The sequence below is a fragment of the Syngnathus acus genome, chromosome 2 (genome assembly GCF_901709675.1).
Source record: "Syngnathus acus chromosome 2, fSynAcu1.2, whole genome shotgun sequence".
Taxonomy (NCBI): Eukaryota; Metazoa; Chordata; class Actinopteri; order Syngnathiformes; family Syngnathidae; genus Syngnathus; species Syngnathus acus.
Genome location: NC_051088.1, coordinates 9739983 through 9759901, shown reverse-complemented (window position 1 = coordinate 9759901; position 19919 = coordinate 9739983). Strand labels below are relative to the sequence as shown.

The 19919-nt window shown below is 40.3% G+C and overlaps 1 protein-coding gene and 1 long non-coding RNA gene across 4 annotated transcripts in view; one reads left to right on the top strand and one right to left on the bottom strand.

The window, feature by feature from the left end:
* The window catches only part of tafa5l (TAFA chemokine like family member 5, like), a 33311-nt gene that overhangs the window by 3731 nt on the left and 9661 nt on the right, over nucleotides 1–19919 (bottom strand). For all 3 annotated transcript variants that reach the window (XM_037242084.1, XM_037242070.1, XM_037242078.1), the window contains 2 exons: nucleotides 11651–11800; nucleotides 6542–6669 (listed from right to left, as the gene is read on the bottom strand). In XM_037242084.1, the coding sequence (XP_037097979.1) occupies nucleotides 6542–6669; nucleotides 11651–11800 (278 nt within the window). The remainder of the gene's footprint in view (nucleotides 1–6541; nucleotides 6670–11650; nucleotides 11801–19919) is intronic.
* LOC119116602 lies at nucleotides 333–2086 on the top strand. The gene is made up of 2 exons (XR_005096300.1): nucleotides 333–663; nucleotides 1829–2086. It is a non-coding gene; the product is annotated as an uncharacterized LOC119116602 (long non-coding RNA).

Here is a 19919-nt window from a genome sequence, read left to right as displayed (position 1 = left end):
TGGTATGTCTTGCAATTATAGCCAAGGTGAAACAATGGAAGAAGGTTACTAAGTACGCTTTTAATTTCGCTTGACTTTCTCGAAGAGGTGCACCGTGAGCAATGGCTTAATTGTCGACAATGTCTTTCCCCTCAAGTGGTGGGGAAAAAAACAGGTTCCTTGTCATCTTAATATTGGTGAATGAGCCACTTTTGTGTAGATAATGACTCGGCTAATCATAATCACAAAGCTAATGATGTGTTTAGCCAATCAGAGGAGCCACGGCGAGGCGAGCGTCGGAGAGCCCGCATTGGCATTCCGCTGCTTTCCTCTTGGCCGTGCCAGGCGTTCTGTTTCGCTCGCGCCCGCGGACTTGGTATTCCGCAGCCGACCCGGCTTGCCGTCCTGTGATCTGTCACTCGCTTCGTCCATCTGTAGGATCGACTCGCTGGGCCTGGCCCAGGCTAGTGACGGAATTCATCCCTCTGTAGAGCTGTTGATCCATCACACCTCTCTCCGCCATGTCATCTAAATGCTAAGTACTTCTACTGCATCTTTAAATCAAAACAAGGGAGAAAATGAGCACGCCCAAAGGGATAAAAGCCATGACAGCCGCAATGGAATCTGCAAAGCAAACCTCTGGCTTTCTATTTCTATTTAATTCAAGGAGCAGCTCCGAAAGGGGTGGGTGGATAAAAGGAACAAACACGATGGATTGCTATATCTTGTTAACCCTTCAGATGGGCAAAGATGAGGACGAGATACGGTTATGGAGAGGCCCCATGTCAAGATGACTTTGAGAGAAAGAGATTTTGTCAGAGCTTTTTCCAAAGAACCAATATAGATTTACAGCTGAATCGGAATCTCAATATTCATGTCACAAAAGTCAGCTCAATCAGCATCCAATGGATGAACTCCACAACTGTATTTTTATCTGATATTGTCTTGATCGGTTATGCCATAAAAAACTATGATGACCACCAAGGAATCGAAACTTTTTGTACATACAGAAAATGGAAATATGGCTTTATTATTTAATTCTTTCAGCAGCATTATTTTTAAATCTGGGATTAATTTAGTTAATGATGATTTCAACACTTTAAATCCTATCTACCCTAAACCCATTCCCAACCCTAGTTTGAAACCCTACTTTGAAAACCTACTACTAGTTTGAAACCTTAACCCTAGATTTAAACCCTTCTACGAAACCCAAAGCGTGGTTTGAAAAGCTGACTTTAGTTTGAAACCGTACTATGACAGTTAACCAATAACCCTAACCCCAACCCTAACACAACTCAACCCTAATCCTAATTTGGAACCCTAATTTTAATTTGAAAACCTCCTTTGAAACCTTAACCCTAATTTGAAACCTTAAGCCTAGTTTGGAATCCTTTTACGAAACCCAAACCCTAGTTTAAAACCCGACTTTGTGAAACCCGAAACCCTAGGTTGAAAAGGTCCTTTAGTTTGAAACCGTACTACGACACTTAACCAATAACCCTAACCCCAAACCTAATGATGAATATTGATTTATTTCATTTAAGTGATTTTTACACATGATCACGAAGACTTTCAAGAATGTTACTTATTGTTGACAGTTTCACACTGGAAAAGATAACATTTTCCTGTAGCACAGCAGTAGGTTGAGCTTCTTACGGAAGAGTCTGTGTACCTCATTTGAGGTTTCACACTATCTGGGCTCACAATAGAGCACCTTGTCTCTTTCCTCAGGTTTAAGTCATCGATCGGGGACCTTCTTGAAGTTGGAGTGCTGAGGCAGCAGATGAGGGCAGCACGATGAACTGCTACCGCTAATTGAAAGGCTAACAAGGTGAATGTGGTCCCACAGGACGAGAAGAACCGGGCCCATGAAACCAGAGTGCATCATCCACGGCTGCTAACAAGATCGCAACGTGAAAAAGATTGGACATGGAAAACATAGATTTCCTTCCGGCGCACGGGATGAGGGAGCTTCTCTCACAAGTACTTTGCTGTGTAGTGCAATCAACAATTTTGGACCTCCTCTCTGAGCCGGAGGTCCCCCTGTTTTAACATGACTTGTAAACATCCAGTGCTGTAAATAAATGATAAAGTCTCGTAGTTCAAATGAGGCGGGCCGTCTGATTTTTTGAGAAGGCGCCAGTGAAGATCAGTGCTGAAATATGAAAAGGGAATGAATTAGTTATTTCTTTCATCAACATGGCATAATTCAAGATCAAAGTACTTTCTTAAAAACCTCATTGTGCTTCACAAACTAAAGCTCATCTGATAAGTAGCTATGCATTTTTAATCTGTGAAGAGAAACCATTAAAGCAGAGTGAAAAGAAATACCATCTCTGTTTCACGCTGTGATCTCAAGTAGTTCTCAACAAACAAAATTCGACAAACAAATATGTGGACAATGCTTTGCTCCTGGATGTGAGACTGTGAATCCAATGCGTCCAGGTGTGGTCATAAAACAAACTAATGCAAAGGAATCGATAATCTTGCTGATTTTCTGTTTGCTATGTTAAATTATTTTAGCTTTTAGCAAACACTGTCATTTATTTCACAAGCCAATAAAAAAATGGTAACAAATTCCATTAGAGTTGCAGATGAGCTACCTGACTTTTGGGCACACCACCAGCCAGTCACAGGACAGATAAAGACAAGCACTTACACCAACAAACAATATTAACTTCAGAAGGACTTTGGGCCAAAGCTGAGATTTAAGCCTCAAAACTCAGAAGTGCGAGGCAAATGTGTTAACCACTCTTCCATCATGCTGCCTCAATGCCACTAGTAGTTTTATCAGGATAAAAATAAATAAAAATAAAGTCTACGGTGTTGCTGAGAGCTTTAGCAAATCTCACCCAGTGAAAGGCTTTTCTTTGCCCCAAGTGTTATAAAGAGCCAGTGTTGAAATGTAGCCTTTGGACATAACTAGACATTTTTGATAGCTCTTACAATTTCACACCAGATGAAGCTCTGGAGACGAGCTAAAACACAAATGGCAGTTCAAAGGCTGCCGATGACAGAACGTCAAAAGGAGCAGAAAAATAAAGTGTGCTTGATGTGACAACACGAGGGGACGCATAAAGCCTCTGACACACTAGAGAAAGAAAAGACCTCCAGACCAGAGCTGACAAAAAGAAACACCACCACCAAAGAATGCAAGCTGTACTTAAACAAACAAACAAACAAACAAACAAACAAACAAACAAACAAACAAACAAACAAAAGCTACACAAGAGAAAAACAAAAAAAATGTTCTCCAGTCCGTACATCATGCAAAGATGGGCTTTTGTCACAGTTTTTCTTCCATACAGCAGGTATCAATCGAGCTTATATGAACATATTTTCTACATCACTCCGCATGCTCTTTCCAAGACGGATGATCAGATCACTGCGTCCCACAGATGAATCTTATGAAACTCAAGAGTGCATTTTTCCTCTCCGCCTGATGTTAACATGAAATTAAAAAAAAAAAAAATAGTTCAACTATCTTCTTGGTACATGCTTGACTTACTTGACTTGTTTGATCTAAAGGAACATAAAAACATTAATCGCTCGGCATAAAACGATCATACTCGCCTTAAGGACGTGATCTTACAGAATAGAGTCATGTTAACTCAAAGTGATGTTTATCTGCCAAACTTGGTTAGAGCTCAAACTTTGCGTCTTGGTGTATATATATATTTTTCTAGATTTCTTCAACCTTTTGGGCGTTTGAATTTGCAGGTTCCGCTGCATTTTCCATTTCTATCAGTATAAAATCCACATAAATGAATGCTGTCACCACACTACCGATAGCAGCAATCCATGGCCAGCGGCAATTAAGCATCGTTGCCAAGTTGGCTGGCAAAAATAATAGCCCGGTGTTGTCGTCTAGTGTATGACGAAGACTCAACAACAGAATGCGCATGAAAAGCCAAGCCAGCAAACCAAAGTTGAACACACGGTAATTTGGCTAATTTTAAAGTAGAATTACACGGATTCCAAAAAGGGTCGTTATAAAAAGTAAAAGCTTGTTTGACCTCATCACATTTGATGTCTATTGTGTTGTTTGGATGACTTGCCGTTACAAAAGATCAAATTCATCTACAAATGAGACTGAAAGAGTACAGGGACAGACTGTTGGAGAACACAGCATATGCTGCAAGCCATTCATATTTAATACAAAGAACCCACTAGTTTTTCATTGAATTTTAACGATGTAAATATTGCTCTAATGACTTTTAGTACTGAAATGACTCAACAACACTTTCTGGCTGAAAGGAATTTAGACTATTTCAAATACATACTACATTTTACTTTAGGCATATTTTTAAAGCAAGTACCCATCAGTAAAAGATGTGGTTCAAGAGACAACCGTTAGTCCTCTCACTGTCACATGTATTCTATTCATTGAGCTGTGCTTGTAATGACCTAATCAGAGTATTTTTTTTCCACAATGGTGCTCGTTCATGTTGAGAGCTCTTTTTTTACAAGAGGTGCTCTCTGCACGTTGAAGTACAATAAATAATACAGCATCAAGAACTAAAATGCATCACAATAATGTAGGTGCAAATATGCTGAATGAAACCACTAAGATGCTTTGTGGGAGCTAAATTGGACAGTTCAGAAAATTAATAGAAATTGGTTAAAACGACCCCTGCAATATTATTATCGTTAAATGAAAACTCATAGACTGGTCTCAACATAACACAACGATGACATATACAAATGGCTCACAAAACTTCCAAGGGACGATGTCAGCATTTTAAAGGCTCGGTCCACGTAGCAGAGCCGCGCATGAATAAGATCGGAGTCATTAGCAGCCCTCACAAATCTACATTGTCCTCCAAAGTTCCTGCGGGGAGACATTCTATCTGAGCTTGAAGACTCGGGGCTCTAGATTTGGTGACAGCACAGGTGCATTTGCACATGAAAACTGCCACATCTTGATTTCCGTGTCAAAACAAGCCTCATTTTGGGAAATTTGGCAATGCAATGCTGAGCCTTTACACATAACGAGGATGTTTGCATTGACATACCCGCGGTGCACCTGACATTTTGCTGGACGAAAGCAGACGCCTGTTGGGAACTCTTAAACGTTTACGCGATTTTGTTGAAGTATAAAAATAGAAAAAAATAAATATAAAATTCAAAATATGCAATATGATGTTTCACCTTTGAGAATAATTGTCAATTTTTGTCTATGTGAAGCCCTTTGAGACTGCTTGTGATTTAGGGCTATACAAATAAACTTGATTTGACTTGACTTGACCTTCATGTGGCGCTGGACTTATAGTGCCCTCAAAGGGCACCTATGTTTTTGGGAAAATGTGTGCTCCACCAGACATGACAGGACCTGACCTCATTTTAAGGGTCAAATGCTGCATCTATTGCTGTACTTGCGTTCCAATTATGAACTGGCACAGAATATTTGTTTTGGTGTGTGTGTGTTGGGGGGGATGAGTGTGTCACCACTTAAATGAAAAAAAGACGAGACAGTGAAAGAGAGTCGTCTATAAAGTGGCTGGTTCAGTATTAATTAAGCTTCAATATGGATCTTATTTCACACTCAGCGACCAGCTATGTACATTGCTTGCTTACATAACCCTACTTTCATGTCTTATAATTCACAACCTTGTAAACCATCACCAGCATCACAATGAACCGAACCTGTCCCAAGCCATGCTAATTGAAAAGATTCAGGGCAGCATTTCATTTGTATATGTAGCACACACAGACACACACGTGCATACACACAAACAGTACACGTACTACACAAACATGAACCTAAGTATGCTGTCAGAATAGATTAGGACACAAGTGCAAAGCATGCATGAAATTTGCCGCAGATGCCCGAGGGGGTCGGAGAGAGGAGGCGGATGAGCGAGAGACAAGAAGGGATGGCAAGTGAGAAAGGAAGCGGCAACAAAGACCAACAAAAACCCAGCAGCTGCTTGACTTCCGACGTGTGTGTACCTGACCATGACGGCAGTTTCCATCATGTCAATTTCACGAGGACACGGTGATTTATCAAACTACATCTTTGGTCATAGTCTGTTATTTGTCGATTTGCACCATAAATAATAATCCTTTGTGATATTATCCTGCCCTAGCATTTCTATATTTACATTATAGAGAGAGAGACTCAACTTTCCTGAAACGATGACTCGGGAGTCTCGGTTCTTGCGTAATTTTGTGCTAAGGGAAATGTTTTTAAAACTGCTTTTGTGTGGTCGCCACCCAATATTAATCTGAATGCATGCAGATTTTTTTATATCAAGGAAAATAAAATTAAAATAAAATCTGGATGAATCAAAACACTAATAAGGTAAGTTACTAAACATTTGGTTCTCTTAAACAAAGCACAAGTGACCAGCTCTCGTCTTGGAAGGGTTTGTTTCCCAATGTGTGACGTCACAATGAAATGTCATATGATGCCCTCAAAGTGAAAAAAAAGCTTCTTTTGAGGGGCTATCATTTTCGAAAGTTCATTGAAAAAAAGTAAAATCACTCATGCATCAGTCGAACCATCCATTCCCTTGCATCAAAAATAAATACCGCCGTTTATCATGCAGTTTGAAATTACCGTGACGGTCTTGATGCGTCCGCTGCTTCTGGTGCAGGTCCATCCCGAGCGGTTGAAAAGGAGGCTGCAAACTTCACCCTCTACACAGGGAATCATCTCACACCACTGACGACTCCGCACGATTTTCGCTGGAGAGGAGGGACATGGGTTAATCTGGCAGCATCTTTATGATTGTGCTAAAAATTGTTGAGAATGGATGGATGGATGGATGGATGGATGGATGGATGGATGGATTTATTCATTCATGTAGTTGCCAGAAACACTGTAAATACAATGTGTTCAAGATAATTGAGGATTAGATTTTATTTTATATTTTTCCCATAGGAAATAATTCAACAAAAATATTTTTAATATTCTTGAGTTCCAAATTTGTGTAAACATGATTGAATCACACCCAAGTCTAGTATTTGACTTGACTTTAAAGGTTCCACTCTCCTTTACCACACTCAAATTGAACTAATAAATATGGGCTATCTCTTATCAAAATTCACATAAAATTTCTTATTAATATATTTGTCCACTACCTACTAATGACACACACATTTTCTTCTCTTACATAATTGTCGTTTGCTGTGGACATTTCTTTCGATTATTATTCTAATTATTTTTACTTCAATATTTGTGACAATGTGACAAGTGCCTGATATTAACTTTCCTAATCATTTCCAGAGCACATCATGGAAAGAGGAGCAGATTAAAAAAGGCAAATAGAAAACCGGCACATTCAAGCTATCAGTCTGCTGCAGACGACGAGGGCGTTGTCATCTTGCGAGCGACGCTCTCGTAGCCCCTCTGAGCTGTGTCTGCGTGACATTGAATTAGCATCCGCCTGTGGTGCACAACGATAAGCGCTGATTGTTCTTTACACAGTGTGCAAAAAAAACAGGGAAAGGTTATCAGCTCTCAACGGACCTGGCCGGGTCCAACACTCCTACTTCCCTCTTCCCGCCCATGGGCAGCCTTTTGTGGAACAAGGTACCATAGTTGGCAAATTGATAGAAAGGGATGATGATTGTCGAACGTCGAGAAGAGCGGGTGTTACCACAAGAGCATTTCAAGCTTGCTTCAATGAATATGGTTTATCTCATCAGCAGAGTAATAAAACCACCTGGTGATGGGTTATCTCAACAAGCCCAACAAGGAGTACTATTTACAAGGAGCCTATTTACAAGTCGTACCTGGAATTTCACAGTTAAGCCCACAGAAGTGCTCCAGTGGCCTTTCTCCAGAAAACCCTCTGTGAATTTTCATTCTAACATGCGTCAGTCAGAGTGCAAATTTATCAGTCAGTTGCACATGTAGTTCAGAGTACATGACTGGGCCAGCAAAACTCAATTTCCAGAGCTGAGAGAATATAAAAGAGCTGAGTTGGCAAAGCGGCGGGAATGCTGACTAACCAGGGAGCGCGTCCGACTTCATCCCAGAATGGTGGAGGTCAGATTAAAATAAATGCGTCTTCAGGCTGCCGCACTGTACGGTGACCTTGTTACTTCTTCAATGCGATGCCATGACTTGTTCCAGGCTGTGAAAAGCTGAAGCGCTCCAACTTGTCCAATTGTGTTTTAGTTGGTAGTTATGTTTTGACATTGAAAATAAAATGTGGATTACCCTCATGTTCATTATTTTGTTCAGTGACAGTATTTTTCCCTTATTTCTTCAGTGTTTGTTTTAATGCTAGGAGAAAGGAAATGCAACACCGATCGACTTGTAATAAGGAAAAAAGCCAATGCCATCGCCAGGACTGATAGATAGTACTTCAAAGGTCTACAGATATCAGATTTATCCGCGATCCAGACGCAGTCACCAAAAGAGCCATATCTGGCTCGCGAGCCATAGGTTCCCGACCCCTGCCCTATACAGTCCTCAGGCTCCCCAACAAAAGCATTTAAGGATAAAAACTCAGTCATCTTTGAGTCTCTTTGTAGAATATTCTACGCACAAAGAGCTGTGTGCGGGCAAAAACAACAGGAAGCACCATCTGATCATTGGATCTCAGGGCATAAGAGGCCATGTAATCCAGGGCCTTGTCAATAAAAGTATACCAATGACTGCCTCTTTGGTCACGGTGATGCATAATAATAATGATAATAATAATAATAATAATAATAATAACTTAGCTAAAAAAATTGTCTTTGTCGAGGAGACAATGTGAACGTCTGGGAACAGCACAATAATTGAGCTTCAAGCACTCATGGAATTAGTACTGTAGAAAACATCTATATATTTATTAAAACAATGGGGAAATTTTGAGGCTGCACTATCGGCAAAATAAAAATGAGTATCTGTAAAATGTCTGACGTCTTTGCAAAACGTACATAAAAGCTTGGAGCCAGAACACAAACAGTCTCACTGCCGACTCTTATCATGACGACTATCAAGCCACATGCGATAATAGTGTGGCAGTATGGCAACCGGAGTGCCAGCAGGGAAAAGTAGACAGCTTGGGGAAAAGATTAGCGTTAGAGCTTGGAGATGTAGTGTTCAGACATTGTCAAGAAAAGGTCAAAACAGAGGAAAAGAAAGTTGAATGTGCCCCAAGCATGAGATAAAAGACATGGAAATGAGCATGAAATTGGGAAAATGCGCAATCAATTCAAAATTTCTAAATTCTACTTACAAAAGTGTTTTTTATCTATGCAGAAGAACTTTTTTCTGACAAATTAGCATTAAATGCCTTGAGAAGACAAACTAAATAGAATAGCAACTACACCTCCAAACCAGTCTAGCCTGTTAAGTTATTAAGAAAGTTTGTCAAATTTATTTATATAGCCCAATCACCGAATCGTCTCAAAGGACTTCACATGCCCACGACAATTTAATTATTAAGTAGTCTACACCAGTTTGTGGTACAAAACTTGGGGCAGAGTACACGCAACTTATACTAGCCCATGGAACTCCATTCTTTTCCAACAGTTGTGCTATACTCATTGCAATGGTCATCACAAACAAAAAATAGTTGTATCTCTCACCAAACTAATCTACCCCATGTTGGACTTGTGCATGAGTCAGTAAGTGTGAATTCAAACAGGATGGGGGAGATTCAAAATATTAGCCCAGTTCTCTTTCATTAAGCCACCAGCTGCACGCTGTTGTAAATGAGAAAATGTGCCAAAGGCTACACTTGAGAAAGTAAGCCATGGATTTTACTTTCGGTTCATTACAGCAAAGTTAGAGTTTCAAATACATGAGGTTTGGCTGCAAAAGAAAGCCTTACTTCTCTCTTGGAAGCAGAGTAATGCTAAAAGTCACCAACAAGCTGTGAGAAAGCAGGTAGAGACTTTGATCAGAATTAAAGGAGGTCCAAGCACCAATCACTTCCAAGACAACGCACAAGAAGACACAAACTCATTCATTACTCGTCAAGAGTTGTGAGGATTTACAGGTGGAATGTCTTAAATGACTTAAAACGGATGTTTGGAACAGGAGCTTAGCAGCGTAAAACCTTCAGGATGGGAGCGAACACTCGCTGAAGTTTAAACTCCATCTTGTAATCCCTAACTTCCTTCAGTCATGAGCAAGCACTAGAAATGCTGGATGACAAAAAAATAATCTGGTCCAATTTGTAATGATTCAAATCACCAAGCGTGGAAGATCGAAACGCTTAGTACCCGCTGCTGCCTACAACGAGCGATCAAGCAAAGCATTTTAGACAGTTTTGTGCGACGGTGAGCGGAGGCGGCTGTATGTTTTAATTACGGCCGAACGATTAAAAGAAAATGAATAGAAATCCTCAATAAAATATTAAATTGACTCGCAAGACAGTAAGACCTTGTTTGTCAACAAAGGTTTCAAAGAATACAAATTCCAAAATACATATTCTGAAGAGTCAGTGAGAGGTATCAATGAATAAACATGATTCAGAAAAGTGGTATGCTCAGAAGGGCAAAAGCCTATCTATGGTAATCCACATTGGAACGCTATACTTGGGGCAAAAAGGTCAGAGAGAATATTGGAAGGAATTCGCCCCATTGCCTTCTCCCGCAACATGAAGAATTCTACTTAAAAGCTTTGCTACGTTGGAGCCCATCAGCTGTCCGCGGGAAGCATTTCAATGAGGCTGCGAGCAACAGATTCAGTCTTTAATGCACTGGCCACTAATGGAGTACAGGGTGCAGTGCAGCGGGAAACCAGTGAAAATCAATTTCCGCCTGCTTTAATCATAGTTCTCTCTAAGCTAATTCGTATCTGTTCAGTGTTTAGAGGGAGGCAAGGGGGGTGCGTCTGTTGAGCGTCGGAGGCAGTTAAAAACCACGAAGGTGACGCCAGGCATGCGGTGTGGAGGCTATTAGATGCTATGAGTCATTGGAACTAATGGGGCTCGTGGTGCATGTCATTGTGATATTGGGAGATCCAATCAGCTCGACTGTGTCAACCTCCGTTAAAGCCCGTCTGTCACGTTCCGCCAGATATGGTCTGATAACCCAGACAGGCCATCGTGCATTAAAGCTTATCTAACTCACCCTCGGCGCCGTGAGTGATCCTTATTTAGCTGGCGTTAATAAACAGCTGAGGAGAAGGCTGATTTAACAGCACATTTGAAACAACTAAAGTGAATGAATAGGACGGTGAACGCGTTGCTCAGAGAGCAACTGTTGAGCTGAGCTCCAGACTCTGAGGATTTACTGTAATAATCCAATTAAAAGTTGAATGAAAAGTACATTTTAAGTCAAATTAAAAGTAAAATGAAAGGTAAAAGAGAAATTTGCCTTTATTCAACACAATAGAATTGAGATCAAATAATGGACATTTGATTGAAATGGAGAAGTTCAGTTTTAATTTAAGAGGTCTTATATAAATATCCTGATAAAAATCTATGGCTGCTAATCCAACTGTCGCACAATGATGTAATGTTGTACAGAAGTAATAAAAAAAAGTGAGATATTGAGGTTTGATGACTGATAGGAGAATTGGATTAGGACCGTAAACAAATTCCAAAAACAAAAGAAGACTTTCTTAAGGCTTCATAATACTATTATATAATATCTTCAACAGCCTTGAAAACAAAAGAAGACATTCTTAAGGCGTTTTAATACTATTATATATCTTCAACGGCTTTGAAAACAATGAAAAATAAACAACAGAGCTCACTAAACGTTTTTGAGAACATACCATCGACACATGCCGGCCTGGCCCGTGTAGTGCCGGCAATCTGACCTCTCCGGCAGGCACAGCGGGCTGTCTGCCTGGCGATGGTCCGTCTGGGAACGCTGCTGTCCCTGTTGAGCATGACTATCTCGCAGGTTCCCACCGCCAACTGGCCTGCGAAGCACAGCGGTGAGCAGCATTAGTATAATGAGCCTCTAATGGACACATTGCAGAACAAGTGCTGTTGGAAGGCAGCAACAAAAGCCTCAAATAGGAAAAAGTGATTTCATTGCTCCCAGACTGCCAAAAAATGGCTCGAATGCCTTTTTGTTTTAAGTACAGTTTTTTTTCTCCATGTCACCCAAAACTGTCTGAAATTGAAGTCAATTAAAGATTTGTCATGACAAACATCTAATATTGCTAAAGACATTGTGGGTTGATTTCATTTCAAGTTTCATTGCTAAATTAGTTTATGTTGTATAAAAATACATAAAGATTGCCTGGAAGAGAAGAACAAAAAAAACCTGTCAGATTTGAGCTCAAACAGGTAGAAGACAAGCTAGACATGGTAGTCAAAATATTATTTTGTCGTTTTTGACGTACTTTCTTGTGAAACAACACTATTTCAACTGATTGTTATTGCTTTGCTAAAACAAAAATACGCAAGCAAATGTGGGTTGTTGATTACAAATCGCACCCAAAAATAGTACACAACAGTGGAAGTCAAAATGCATGTCAATGATGAACTTTTCTCCCCCGTGTGGCATTTCAAAGCTCCCATCTCCACTAAGCATTAAACATAAAGACAGTTGTTCTGTCAATGAAATGACTTGAAAACCAGAGGGAAGCTATTTAATTGTCTTTTATGTTGTCTTGCCGGTGCTTTTAACAGAACGATTAGTCGCTAATGGTTGTTGTGTTCTATGAATAACCACCATGTAATCACAACGCGTCAGCGCTCAGCTGAAAGACGACAGACAGCAGATTTTGTCAGGTGAAAGCAATTCCTTGCCTTAGAGAAGCTAACCTTAAATATTGTTGAGTATAATACTGTAAATAAAACAAATTCCACGTACAAAGTGTATTCACAGTCAAACCTTTTTCCTTCAGTGGCAAACTGATAGCAATATAAAAGTAGCTCGGAGAAGCAATATTGCACTTTCCATGAGATAAACTCTTTAAAACTGTTGCAACTCGACTCGCAAAGCTTCAACTGGAAATAATCAAGTCGCCCCCCAAAAGACAAAAAACAGGTTTTTGATCACCACAAATAGTTTATGAGGTGCTGTGAGCAGTTGGAGAGACGTTCAAGAGGTTTAATTGCAAGTCAGGGTGAGAACAGAGGAGAATCTCAACATTTTCACCAACCAAACAATAAAAACACATAAATGAGATAGAGGTTGACCAACATTTGCAAAATTGATTGTTTTCAACCATACTATATATATTTTGCCTGTTTTCAGTGAGCCAATTATTTTCCCTCACCAGCCAAGCATGATAAAAACTTGGATTATGAAGTCGTTACCACCTTCAGGGTTAGTCTTAACTGCCATTGGTGTGAACTGTGTTGGCTCTGAAAAATCACCGTGATACATTTCAGCAATTTAGAAAAACCAATACAATCCGTGGGAGCCTCTCTCAATGGAAATGTGGCGTATTTATTATTCCGCTCACTCACTTTACACCATCATCAACACCACCGCCGCCACCGCCTCTCAGCCCAGCCGATGTTGCTTTTGCTGAGGCGAGCCCTTTTATGCTTACAGCTGCTGGGAGGGCGGAGGTGATGTGAGATATCAGTGCTGTCTGCTGTGTTTCTCTATTGAACAGATGAATGGGCTTCATGCAATAAACCTGAAGGCAGAGACGGGTAGCGCAAGGGCTTGTGGCAGTGAGTGGGCCGTGGGAACGGGGGAGGTTGGAAGGCGCTTTATATCGCTGCCGCCTTGTACTCTATCATTCCGACAACATATGATTCATGTGACGGGGGCTTCATGTCATTCAATAGGGAGAATGCACCTTACCCACTCATCAGAGCAGTGCAACACAAGTATCTTAACATTTGGTCCTTAAAGAGGATGCAAGAGTTGAAGGATCCCACTGATGTATGTAGACGTTAGAATGAGTGGCCACAATGAGGTAATTTAAGTAACAGTATGCAGTCATGTTAGCTTAAAGGAACATCTGGGTGCAACCTGGGACCATATTCTTCTGTGTGCTTACGTCAGAAACGGTGTGCTGCCACCTGGCCTTGATACACTCAGCGACTGCCCAACGACTGGAAATGTGTCTCTACTACATTACAATGATGGCCGAATGTTGACATTCTATCGTCTTAATTGGTGGAAAGAAAGATCAGCGCCAGTGGACTTTTTTCTGCCACATCCTGATGGAGCTTGGAGTTGAAGCGCCAATTAAACAACACAGTCCTGAAAATGGGCTATCAGTTTCTGGGATTCGGTTGAGTGTGCGCCACGCTTATTGCGTTGCTTGGCAACCAGATCTGCTTTGCACAGTCTCTGACGCATTCAGTCATTCAGTCACAGTACCCTAATTAGACTAATTAATTTCACATTTAAGTGGAGCTCTATGAAAAACAGTATATAGATCATTCACATATGGTCATGCCGCACCCTGTCAAATTATTGGCCCTCATGCATCTGCCAAGTAATGTGACTTTCAAAGTTTGCCTAAAATTTATCATTTCCACGGCAATGTGCGAGAATTCATTCTCCACACTGACAAACATGTTTTCAGACCGCAGCACAATGCTTCATTAAAAAAAAAGCCATTTCAACTCAGCTGCAGCTGTGAGAAAGAGAACGAGAGTGCATGTTTTGCTAATCCAACAGATGGATGAGTGGATTGTTGTTGACAGAAAACTAATATAATCAAATATTTATTGAACAGCAGAATACTCCCGCTGTGCGCGATGAACCAAACAAAAATGTCACAAAATGTATGAATACTATTATGATCATTTAAGTCTCAATTTACTCACAAACTGACTTACTCGGTATAAAATCTGGACCCGTTAAATCGAACACAAAGATATTATTCTCGACTTTTTCTGCTGTAAGAACAGCAATAAGTGGGTACACCAATTTACTATTGTCTATTATTTTTTCAGGAAGGCTAATTATGATTCCAGCCACTGTAAATTCCTGACATTTTTATTGTGTTTGGTTTAATTCTCTAATAAGAGCTGTGCCCAATTTTGAGATGCTCTACTTGTCTTCCATTGTGGCGTAGAAACCAGTCCACGGGTCGAAAACAATTGTGAAGCTGAATAAAGATTTGGCACGTCATGAAGAAGAAGGAAATTATCTGGATATGTACTAAATAACAAACATGAAAGTGGTCGACCGATGGAAACAACAGCCGTTTAATCACAAAAATATTTTGACACCTCCTAAACAATCTACAAAAGGCTTGAGCAACAACCTCCAGAGGGCACAAGTGATGATCATGAACACGAAATAAAAAGAATTGCGACACTAGCGAACACAAACTACTCATTAGCAAAAATAGGACGGAAATAAACCCAACAAACAACTGAAGGAGGCTGCAGCGAAGTCTTGAAACGTTTGATAATGTCATTAAGTAAAAAACTTAAAGCAGTTTTTTCAAACAATTTATATTCGTTCCAATATTTAAATATGTATATTCCAATACTTTTATATACTTTTATTAATTTATATACTATTTTTAATACTGGATTAAAAACAACCCAATTTGGGTTAAACATTGGACTGACCCAATTGAACCAACTCAAAGAAGGAGAAAATGCATGCTCGAAGTAGCCCAAGTACTCAAAGCAAGGTCTGTAAAATAAAGGATGCAATGTCTGGTGTGTGAGAACAAGCCCACAAACACCTTTGAGATGAACTGGAAGCAGAGCCAACAAGCTGTCTCTCAGCTCCAAAATCACTGGCTTTTAACTCAATGTTCTTCTGGATGAATGGACAAAACAATTCCCTTAGACACGCTCCAAATTCTTGTTCACAGAAATGTGAAGAGATGCAAAGAAGGAACAGCTTCCTTTTGTTAAGGTGGACTAGCCAGCCATCTTTTCAAGCCTAAATTCAGCAGCCTTGCACTTCCACACTAACAGCCTCCCCATCGACGACTCTGTATGACATCAGACGGCTATCTCGTTCCACTGAGCATATGTTCGTCAAGACGACCGAGTGCTTCTCATTACCTAGATGCCGTTTGCAACGTGCCAGACGAGTAGCGGGGCTAAGGACACCAAGTACATGAGGCAGATGTTGCCGTGGCCTCCTTGACCGATTCTCACTTGCTGAACATGTCAGACAGCAGACAACTGGCACAAAAACAATATTTGGGTTCGCTGCTTTATTCAAACCCCAGAAATGCAATATTTATCAGCATACCATGTTTATCAATCAATCAATCAATCAATCAATGTTAATTTACCCAGCACTTTTCACACATGGCACAAAGCTCAAAGTGCTTTAGATGAGCAATTCCATGAATCCCATTTTCTACTGTGCACATTTAATGTGAAAAAGCCATTCTTATTATGACAATTTGAGTGTGGGACAGATTATTTTGATTTCTGTTTATAATAATTTCATAGTCAAAACAATTCAAAGGTTGACTGACATCAAGGAATGGATAGTGTTTTGTTTTAGCAGTTCCACATATCATCTTCTTAAAATACTGGCCTAAGTCATATTTTGACAAAAAATATTGTTTTGCTTTAAACGTCTCCTCTGGATGCTGGCCACCTGAATCATTAATACATATAATATGATCAGTATTTGGTTCAGTTGATCATGTTTTCAGGGGGAAAAAAAGAAATCAGATGGGCTACCTACCCTGAGGATAAGCAGTGAAGAAAATACTGCTACTTTTTTTGTCATTTGTGGAGATAACTCACTTTTGTATTCTGTGAATTATCCCACTGACTGATTTCATCTTCTCTGCAATAAGTTTAGCTTATAATATTCTGTTCATAATGTTGCAGCACAATGCAAATAGCAGTGCTACTGTCAACGCAAGTCGGACAACTCGAGTGCACAGCCCAAATTTCAGAGCCACCGAGGATTTCCTCATCTTCATTTAACGCAAAGACGCAGAGAGACTAAACTCCCAAAGTACAGTACAACAAGGCAAGATTGTGTGTGTGTGCGTGTGTATGTGTGTGGCTTTAATATCAAATCACAGCTCTCTCAGACAATATAATCAGCACATCAAGCGGAAAATGGAGTAGAGCACGAAACAGAATGAACATGACTAATCATCCGCACCACCCAGCCTGGGCTGGACCCGTTTCAGGGCCCAGCACTGTCTGCCTGGGGTATTACGATGCAGAAATACACTGAGCACTGAACTACACTCATCCACTGGGGAGGTTGACGCTGACAGCCAGACAGAATTCGTATTCGAGGGCCTGTGAATTATGAGCTTTGTGTGCTGCCAAATGGATTGAGCTGTAAAAATTCTTTTCATTTTGTTTCATAAGGATGCTCATACTTTTATAGCTCCCTCCGCCTTACAGCCCAGGCAAGCAGCACTCACGCTGCATATGAAATGCCACCTTTAACGTTGCTGCGAGAGAAATCAGCTACTTTCTTGGAAAAGTTTGTGATTCCTTGCTAGCATGCCTACTTTAATGCTCAGGGTGTGGCAATTTTCATGGTCCCCTGAGTTAAAAGTCATTCAATATGCTTACATCAAATTGCCCTCTGAATTAGGAATGGGAGTTAGACTAAAATTTTCTGATTAACAATCGACTGGATTAATTAGTTGGTAGAACAGCTTTGTGTGAATACGCCTTTATGTGGCAAACAAACAGAAATAATTGACATTTTACATTCTCCCCATCCTCACTGCAAACTGAGCAAAGGCCTGATGATCAGATTATTCTAAAAGACTATCCTTAGCGATTATTTGGTGGTAAATTAATCTTTTGAGTCAATGGATAGTCATCCAACCACCAGGGGGCAACCAACCGAACTGTGTTTGTGCAGTAAACATACAGACTGTGATGCTTCATGAAGACTTTCCACCCCACAACGCACAACTAAACTCGAGAGCACAGGGGTTAATTCACCGATAAAATCGACCTAGAAATTTTGATGACATTTGGTCAGCAGAAGAGAGAAACACAATGGCGTCCATAAAGTACAGTGGAGCATATTCGCCATTCATCAATAGAGCGGCTCACTACTGATTGTTGAAGGCTGACTGAGTCACTTCAGAATTTAGTGAGACAGCCTGCAGTCGTATTTCATGAGATGTGTTCTGTCAGTTCCGTCGACGGGCCTGTACGCCACAGCAAGATAACACCATATATATTTTTCTTCTCCAGCAACATAGTGTTGTTCGCTTCAGAAATTTCAAAGTGGAGAGTACAAATCATTCAATGTGTTTTGTTGTGTTATGACACGTGTGATGGAAGGAGGAAAATTCCACCACTGGTCTGTCACAATTCACTACAAGTGGTGCTACTATACTGTTTACACAGTGTGTATGGGTGTCAAAGTCAAAGTCTGCTTTATTGTCAATTTCTTCACATGCCAAGACACAAAGAAATCGAAATTACGTTCCCACTATCCCACGGTGACAAGACATAATACACAATATACATACAAGTAAACAACACAAAAAATAAAAACAAGAAGGTACAAACAAAGAATAAATAAGAGTGATGAATAAATAATAAATAAACAAATAACATAATAATATGTGTGTGCGTGTGTGCATGTGCGTCCATGCGAGTGTGTGTGCATGTGCGTCCATGCGAGTGTGTGTGTGTAAATGCAATCAATGCTTTTACTGTCTGCAATCTGTCTGTCTCTGTTTCTATCTATGTCTTTATCCAATGCATCTGTCGCTATTATATTAAAAGAAAAGGGTTTCACTGGCCAACCGCAGCAGAGGCCAACTGTTTGTCCACCTCCCCATTAATGTGGTTAAAAATGTCAAAAGCTCACAACAAATCACCTGTCCAACCTGAAAGCTGCGAGACGTCGCCACAGCTCTGAGCGTGCCCCTCGCATTGAGAGTGTGGTCTGGTGAGGGAATCCAGACATTTCCTAATTTATTGTTGAATAAATTGGCAGCGTAGAGAGCAGCTGACAGGCCATTCATCGTGGTGGGCGCTGGCTCAATGCCGTACGTAGACAGGGCTGCTGCGCTTTGATTTCCTGTCCTGGCTGGCCTGACAGATGAACTACAGAGTGGATGGAGGCAAAACAGGCTCTGGCTGCCACACGGCCTCAACTCTGCCTAAAGCCGGCCTCCCGAAACGTCGGTCACCAACGATTACGTTCTGGCAGTCAAACGCAAGCAACAAACTATCTAGCATGGAGCAGGATTTGAAAATTAAAATGGTTTTTCAATAGACCCTCACCAGATAGCGTACTTACATAATTTATGTGGGGACGACACTCAATAGAGTGCAGACTTGTTCCAAGGTGGAAGTTTTCCAATTTACATTTGTTTTAATGGCAAATCATGACAGCTGTTAAGTTTCACTCCAGTCCTGTAGGGGGTGGTAATATATCACGCAAACATGTTGAATAGGAATTGCTTATCAGTGGAACCAAGACAAATCCACCCATGTCCAAATTCGGCCAATTTCACAATTTTTTTCACAAATTGATACTTGTGGTCAGTATCGATACGCCAGTTCCTTTTACAAATTATTGACATACATAAAGTGTTAAAAGCGGCTTGCTTTTTCTTCCTCTGCACATTTGTCTTCATCTTGTTATCGTGTTATTCTGTTTCATTGTGCAAATAATGAAATGTTGAGGGATTAAGAAACATGCTGTATTTTGGTTTTCTGAAATGTAATGGTGAGCGGTTTATGCCTGACGCCACTGTACTTATCATGAAGTGTAAATTTTAAATTATACATAAAATAATTAACTATAACTCATTTAAAGCCCTGGAAGGAAACTAAGTATTTGGGGTGGGAGGGGGGTAAATTGTCTGTGGCTCAATAAAAGTTTGGAAACACGCAAACCTCCATAGCGCATAAAAGGAGTTATATACTGGATGCCATCCATCCATTCTATAATGCATCTGATCATCCTAGCAGTCAATAGAATAAAATAAGATTCAACAAATACAAGCATTTTTCATATTTGAAGACATGGCGTACTGACTTAGGATTCAGTTGGGAAGAGGAGTGGGTAACATACAAGAGGTAGTCAAGGATAAAATCATGTTCTATTTACTCAAGAATATCAAAGTATAGTTAGTTCACAGAGATTGATTTCACAATTTTGCAACATAAGGCACTAATGAGACGATT